We start from the raw sequence: 8,292 nt of genomic DNA on the forward strand, positions 1-8,292 counted from the left end.
TTGGGCCTTCTTTGTGTTGGGTTTAGAATCCATAATATTATATATATTATATTTATTTTTTTATTTTTTATATAATTTATATATTTTTTTATATTAATTTTTTTAAACATGCACAAAATCATAAAATGCATAATAATATTCAATTTAAACTATTTTAAGATCAAAATAAGGGTGAAATTATAACAAAATTGACTATTAATCAGTGTACATATCCGCCTGAGCCTGAGAAGGAATCCTTGCTTGAGTGAAAATTGTTCGTGGATGGAGCCTCTAATGTATAAGGTAATGGAGCTGGCATTGTGTTAATTTCTCCTGAAAATGATGTTTTGGAGTACTCTTTGCGATTCACCTTTTCTAGTTCAAATAATGTCGCAGAATACAAAACCCTAATTGTCGGTCCAGTTATCGCTTGAAAGCTTGAAGTAAAAATAGTGGTAGCTCATAGTGACTCATAGCTTATGGTGCAACAGTTTCAGGGCACCTATGAAGCTAGGGATCCTACGCTCACTCGGTACTTATAGAAATTACGGGGATTGGCACATTCTTTTCATGATTTTTAGTTAGTTCAGGTCAATTGTACCCTCAATTATCATGCGGATGCACTGTCCAAACTGACAGGAGCTAAAGATACCCCAAGATGCTTGATCCACATGGAAATCTTGCAAAAGGCAAGTACAGATGAAAGTGAGGAAGAAAAAGCATTGTAGATCATTGAAACAACTGACAATTGGAGATTGCCCATAATGCGATACTTGCTTATTGGGGAGCTTTCTGCTAGTCCTGTAGTAGCTAGAATGCTGAAAGTCTAGGAAGAATGCTTTGTGATCATAGACGATATTCTCTACAAGCGCGCCTTTTCCATTCTACTATTAAGATGTCTTGGCTTGCAAGAAGCGTAACAAGCCCTTGATGAAGTGCACAAGTGTAATTATAGAAAACTCCTCGATGGAAGGTCACTGGCTGCCAAAGTCATAAGGGATGGGTTTTTTTTAACCTACGTTGCATAGAGACGCTTCTGCAAAGGCTGAAACTTGTGAAAAATGTCATAGGCATGCACCGTTATCTTCTTCACCAGTGACATATATCCAACAAATCTTCCAGCCTATCCCTTTTACACAATGAGGATTGGACATACTTGGCCATTTTCCCATCTCCATTAGCTAATGAAAGTTTCTGCTCGTAGCTATTGATTACTTCACTAAGTGGGTGGAGATCGAACCCCTAGCGACCATTATAGAGAAGAAAATGGAGAATGTAGTGTGGAAGGACCTCATTTGTTGTTTTGAAATCCTCGGATCCTCAATACGGACCATGGCACACAATTCAACTCTAACATTTTTCATACCTTCTGTGATATATGGCGAATCCACCTTTGCATGGCATCAGTTGCCTACCTTTAAGCAAACGGTCAAATCGAAGTTGCCAACAAGATCATTCTCCAAGGCCTTAAAACCTCATTAGATAAAATAAAAGGAGCTTGGGTGGAGGAGCTCCCAACTGTCTTGTGGGCTTATCGTACCATTAGCTAAACATCTACTGGGAAAACTCCTTTTAACCTCGTATATGGAACTGATGCCCTTATCCTCGTCGAGGTAGATATCTAGTCTCCATGAGTCCTGGCCTTTAATGAGGAGAAAAATTCAGAGCAGCTGTCTTGCAATTTGGATCTGGTGGATGACCTAAGGGACCAAACTGGCATCCGATTGGCAGCCTACCATTGAAGGATAGCCAACTATTACAACTCATACGTTAGAAATAAGCCATTGCAACCAGACGATTTGGGGCACTAAAAATCTACTATCACATGCGCCTTCCATAAATAAGGTAAGCTTCGAGCCAATTGGGAAGGCCCTTACAGGATTCAAGAGATGTCAGGCCTGGACATCTGCATTCTTTAGACACTCTAAGGGGAAACGCTCGACAAAACTTAGAATGCCACACACTTGAAAAAATACTTCATTAGATAAAAGCACATCGCATCCTATGGTCATTATCCAAGCCAACTAAATTTTGAGGGGCGCTTAACTCATGGTTGGCTCGCAAACGTAACTGTAAGTGGCTAAGTACAATGTTATTTATTCATGATTATATTTGTCTTTATTCATGATTATATTTGTCTTTATCTATGTTTGTGTATGTTGTAAGTAGCAAGGGAAAAAATTTACTTTCATGCAGCACAATGGGGTACATAATGGACATTGTTGTCTTCCTCGAGGTTAGCCCTCTCTCAAAGAAATTTCATGGGTCAGTGTCCTCCTTTCTGCATTCCGTGAGGGCATGCACTAGACATACAAATTCTTTGGCTACTCAACGATGAAAAAGACGGGGAATAGTGGCCACAACCAAGAAACTCTAATGATGTCTACAAGTTAAGGCAACCTTGGAAGTAGGGTGTGATCCATTCCCTCGGTGACAATAAAAACAACCCCTTGCTACTTATGCATAATTTATCCTTTTCACAACTATCTTTGTCCCCTGCTCCTAAGGGGGAAGGATGAGCCGATATCTCAGTCATTGGGGACCTGAATCTTTTTCATGTGTACATGTCTATATAAGTATAGGTGTATGCCCAACAAGTCATCCTAGCCCAAAGCAGTCACAACTCCACAAATCATTCTTAGCGACGATGGTACTCCATTTCTATATTGCATTAGGGCGCTTGATAAACGCCACTTCAGTAGTTCAGGATTAAGCATTTCTTAAGGAAATTACAGGTACCAGCGTCCTCCCTCTCAAATTCCATGAGGGAACACACTGGATGAAAAAATTTCGAGGCTCCTCAGTGATGAATAAGCTGGGGAATAGCGGCGATGACCGGTAACCCCTGATAACATTCAAGAGTTTGAGACAATCTCGAAAGTTGGAGCGGCTTCAACCCCTTAGCTACAGAAATGGTAGTATCATCTCCTGTTGTTGACAACCTTGGAATAATGCATCTCACACGTACTTGCAGGGCAAAAAGGTAAAGAACAACAAATCAAGTATCGCGTTACTTCAAACACTTGCATGTCTATGGATAATCCAAGCAAAGCCGCCTCGACACCCACCTTTCTTATACTTTTTCCTTCGCCTTTCAGCCTGACAAGTCTTTCCTTGTGGAGTCTCTAGGATGATAGCCTCCCAGGCCCTTGAAAGGTCCACCCGGCATGGTCTGGACTATCCATTTTGCATAAATCCGAAGATACCTTTTAGGTCTCCCAGGCCAAAGCTACCCAATGGCCCCTGAGCCCTCTTCGGGACCACCCAAAGATAGCCATCGTGGCCTTACCCCAAAGACATCTCCAGACTCTCTAGCCTCTTTAGTCATAGTCCCCGAAAAAGTCTCCAGACGCATATCTGAACTAGATTGTGGGACCCGTCTATTGTCTATAAATATTTGCCTCCTCCATGGAAAACAGATCTTTATGAAATTATTGGACCCTACTATTTCTCTTTCTAAAACCCATCCAGAACCTACTCTTATCCCACTCTTCGGGACACCTGAACACTTACATGTTACATACAGACATGCATCCACATACTCTTAGACATACTTTTCAGACTATTGTCTAAGTTAGACATTGGAGGGAAGGTGTAAGGGAATCTCTCGGGTGCCTTTTTGATGTCTTTTGTGCTTATAGGTTAATTAAGGAGAAGCCGTGTTTCCCAAAGACCTACTTGGAAGGCTCATCTTTTCGAAAACTCATCAGGTCCCTCGTCCATTATTGCCCTGAAGACTTTTTTGGGCGCGCAGTCCCGAAGACCCTTTATCCAAGTTCCAGTAGATCTAATCTTCTAAGGCTGCGACTCCAGCCCGATACAGATCCAGTTGACTTCACCAGCAACATCTCAGACCCTCTCCTTCAACAAAGGACTTTACTTTGACCGATTTCAAGATAAATAAATTTAATTATTATAATTTCACAATAACAAAAAGGCACCGGACCCTAGAGCCAGCGAAAATGTTCATTATTGTGGCTATTCAAAACCAAAAATGATGAAGATCACGATGATGATTATTATTATAGCCAATTAAGCACGCTGCATGATGTTTCTTCTTGTTTTAGTGGAGACATGCAAAAATTCTTTGAAATCTTCCTTGGACATAAACGCTTAAGCTGTTGCTTTCTCACAAGGTGCTTTCTTTTTTGGGCTAATCAGAAGGGATTCTCACCAAGTGTTTTACACACCATCACTGAACACGGAAGATTTTCAGAGATACAGTAAAAACACATTGTGAGGCATTTCTGAGCTCTGTAAGAAGTACCTTTTTGTTCTAAATGCTGTAAAAGCACAAGAAACAGAAGAAAGAGTATTCCTGTAAAAATTAATCTAATTTGTAAATATATTTGTATGTTAAAAATAAGACCAATTCTTATCGCTTCAGACGTGTGCACAAATATTCAAAGTGAGGGGATTTCTTATGCACGATGAGTTCGGGTCTAGCCACTGCGTCCGGCTGGGTCACCATGATTAATCTCCTTCCACGTTTTGTCGAACCGGATGTGGGGAGCGCCCGAGATAAGCGATTTTACTTTTTGGACCAAATATAAAAGCGGTTTGAAAAATGTCATTAAACATCCACATTCACTTTAGATACCCTGATTAGAAATATTATTAAAATAGAATGTCCCAATGGAATATTTAAACCAGAGGCCCCTACTGTTAGTGACCCAAACATAAACATCGGGATTTACGTGAAATTATATTTAAAAAATAAAAATAAAATGTACAAATTTCACGATTGGAAGGCAAATATTTGAACCAAAAAAGCGTACATATAATAGAACCAAGGAAAGGTCCATCGTTTAGGTGACGGGCAAGCAGATCCGAACGTTCCCTCGCAAAAATGGAAGACGTAGAGGGGCGTTATGGGAATTTCATCTATTAATGACGGGGTCAAAGACTCAAAGCCCAGATAATTAATTTGGGTGCACGTACACGAACCGGCGGGACATTAATTAATAAGCTGGCAGAAATCGGGGGTTGGAGGAAGGAGTTGTCACCATCGGGTGTCTAGGGACATTGCATGTCACCGACACGTGGCTTGCGAACAGTGATGCTTCAACTCCGAAATTTTGTTTGCTTCTCTCTGCACCTGCACCTGCACCTGCACCTGCACCTGCACTGCGGCCCAACCCAATATAAGCGGTGCTGTATGTAAGACTCAGCCATCGGCATTGGGCCACGGCAAATTGCATGGGTGTCATGTGCCTCCTTTTAACTCTTCGGACCCCCCCGCCCGACAACTTCACGCCACACTACGTCCACGTGTCATCGATAACCAAGAATTTTACTGCGCGCCCGCCACTCGTTTTCTTTTCACCAAGTACAAGTATTACTACGACTACCAGCCTGCAGTCAATTATCATTTTCACGCCAGGTAGACAGATTATAATAATTAGATGAGCAAATATGTATACGTGGAGATTGATTGGGTCAATTGACAAACAAAGCATGATTAATAAAATGTTTAATTCAATGACATCAGATCTTTTGTAATTATATTAAGAGTATCGATGTCTGAGGTTGTCATATGATAAATAATTTTAATATCGGGTGAGCTCATTTATATTGGTCCCAACAAAATGAATTTTTGATTGCCAGACCTCAAGATTATTAATTAATTAATTAATAAACTAAACAAGCACTAAGGCTAGCTATCTATATATATATATGTTCGATCTTGATCATGGTTGAGAGTAGCACGCAATCTCCGGCCATTCGAGCGTCCCAATCACGCGCTAAAAAGTTGTCCCAATTTGCTCCTGCATTTTGTGGCGGCGCAGCTTAAGATTTGCACTTAATTACATACCCGCAAATCGCAATCCATATACATACATTGATTAAATGTTATTTAAATTAATTTTCCGTTATACGGTCCTACTCCCTCCCAGGTATAACCGTTACTTTATTATATAATTTTTTTGCCTCTCACCTGTCTGGGTCCTTATAAATACCATCCGACCCTCTTCGTTTTCGCTACAAAGGAAGCAATAGCCAGCTTAGCTCGAGAGTGGATCAGTGAGCGTGAATTAATTAATTAAAGCTTCGCTATGAGAACAGACATCGAAAGCCTCTGGGTTTTCGCTCTAGTTTCGGAATGGAGAGCTTTCAGTTCTGTAAATTTGGTTTGGGGCGTCCTTGTTGTGGGCTTGGTTTGGCTAGTTTTTAGCTTGATTTACTGGGTATTTCCTGGTGGTCCAGCTTGGGGCAAGTACAGGTTCAGGCAAGTTTTGAACTTCAAGAAGCCTGCGGTTATACCGGGTCCAAGAGGTCTGCCCGTGATAGGGAGCATGAGCCTCATGGCTGGTCTTGCACACCACCGGATTGCAGCCATGGCCGAGGCATGCGACGCCAAGCGTCTCATGTCTTTCAGCCTCGGCGAGACCAGAGCCATCGTAACGTGTCATCCGGACGTCGCGAGAGAAATTCTCAACAGTTCGGCGTTTGCAGATCGTCCAGTGAAAGAGTCGGCTTACAGCCTTCTGTTCAACAGAGCAATCGGCTTTGCTCCCTACGGGGTTTACTGGAGAACGCTCCGGAAAATCGCAGCCGCCCACCTCTTCTGCCCCAAGCAAATCAAAGCCTCGGAGGCGCAAAGGTCGGAGATTGCTGCTCAAATGGTTGCAATGTTCGGCGCGCGCGCTGGAGCCGTCCGAGTCAGAGACTATCTCAAACACGCCTCCCTCAACAGTATGATGTGCTCAGTCTTCGGACGCAAATACCGCCTCGATTCCAGCAACACAGAAACCGACGAACTCAGGAAACTGGTTGACGAAGGATACGAACTTCTGGGCACGCTCAACTGGTCCGACCACCTCCCTTTCTTAGCCGACTTCGACCCACAAAAAGTCCGGTTCAGATGCTCCAACCTTGTTCGCAAAGTGAACCGGTTCGTCGGCCGGATAATAGCAGAGCATCGAGCAAAACCAGAGCAACCAAACCCTGATTTTGTGGACGTTTTACTCTCTCTTCAGGGCCCCGAGAAACTATCAGACTCCGATATGATCGCCGTCCTATGGGTAAGAATACATGCATATATATACTTAAATACATATTCTAATGTATTAAATCGTGCGTAAATTAATTAAGCAGATGGATTTGATTAAGCTTTGGAGTTAAAAGTGGCTGTTTGTTTGGTTTACAGGAAATGATATTCAGGGGAACCGATACGGTGGCGGTTCTGATGGAGTGGATACTGGCGAGGATGGTGCTCCACCCGGATGTCCAGTCAAGGGTCCACGATGAGCTAGACAGAGTGGTCGGAAGGGCACGTGGCGTACGAGATGGCGACGTAGGCGAGATGGTGTATCTAACCGCGGTTGTGAAGGAGGTGCTGAGGCTCCACCCGCCCGGCCCGCTGCTGTCGTGGGCGCGCCTATCGATTCATGACACCGCCGTTGATGGGCATCACGTGCCGCCGGGGACCACCGCAATGGTCAACATGTGGGCCATAATGCGGGACCCACATGTGTGGTCCGACCCGCTCGCCTTCAAGCCCGAGAGGTTCCTGGGTTCTGGGGCCGAGTTCTCGGTGCTGGGATCCGACCTGAGGCTCGCGCCTTTCGGGTCGGGTCGGAGGACCTGCCCCGGGAAGGCCCTGGGCTTCAGCACGGTCAGCTTCTGGGTAGCCTACATTTTGCACGAGTTTGAATTGTGGCCGTCGGATCGGAATACTATTGACCTCTCGGAGGTGCTAACGCTGTCTTGTGAGATGGCGACTCCGCTGAGCGTTAACGTGCGACCAAGGCGTCAGGCTTGAATTTGAGAGTGAAGAAGGGAAAAAAAAAAGGAAAAAAAGAAACGAAAGGAAATGAAAAGACTGTTTTCTGCGGGGGTCCCAAAGTGTTGAACCCTTCCCCTTCTTTGCTTTCATGCTTGTTTGATAGTGCTTTATTATTATTATTATTATTGGCCTTTTTGACAGTTGAGTTTCAAGGTCTCTACTTCTATGTTATTTGACTGATGTAAATATACATGGTGAAAGCATTACTACATGTTTGTTTGTGTCACCAATATCTTCTTTCCTACACTTGCTCTCTGTTTGGCGTGTCCTGTTTTCCTTGCTCAATAATATGTGCCACAGCTTAGATATGCCCATGGAGGTGGGGACGCATTGGATTGCAAGAAAATATTTGTACATACATATGTGTGGGGGCAACCTCGTTCCAACCCACATATACAATATAAATGAAAACAAACACACCATTGACGTGTTAGCTCAATTTGACGACAGATAACCTACACGGGCTCGAGAAAGATCTATAGTTCCACAACTCTCACGAGTGAGCAGTCTTTTTCTACCGTTAA

At 43.3% G+C, this 8,292-nt stretch overlaps 1 protein-coding gene across 1 annotated transcript; it reads left to right on the forward strand.

The window, feature by feature from the left end:
• The first annotated feature begins 5,942 nt into the window (after positions 1 to 5,942).
• Positions 5,943 to 7,994, forward strand: LOC127802795 (cytochrome P450 78A3-like). Its single transcript, XM_052338820.1, has 2 exons — positions 5,943 to 7,004; positions 7,130 to 7,994. The coding sequence occupies exons 1-2, from the start codon at positions 6,036 to 6,038 to the stop codon at positions 7,742 to 7,744; spliced, it is 1,584 nt and encodes a 527-aa protein (XP_052194780.1). The 5' UTR covers positions 5,943 to 6,035; the 3' UTR covers positions 7,745 to 7,994.
• Positions 7,995 to 8,292: the final 298 nt, after the last annotated feature.

Source organism: Diospyros lotus, chromosome 5 (assembly GCF_014633365.1).
Source record: "Diospyros lotus cultivar Yz01 chromosome 5, ASM1463336v1, whole genome shotgun sequence".
NCBI lineage: Eukaryota > Viridiplantae > Streptophyta > Magnoliopsida > Ericales > Ebenaceae > Diospyros > Diospyros lotus.

Coding starts and splice junctions, on each gene's coding strand:
- LOC127802795 (XM_052338820.1), top strand. CDS start 6,036: ATGAGAACAGACATCGAAAGCCTCTGGGTTTTCGCTCTAGTTTCGGAA. Junction 7,005..7,129: donor ATATGATCGCCGTCCTATGG/GTAAGAATACAT, acceptor TTTGGTTTACAG/GAAATGATATTCAGGGGAAC.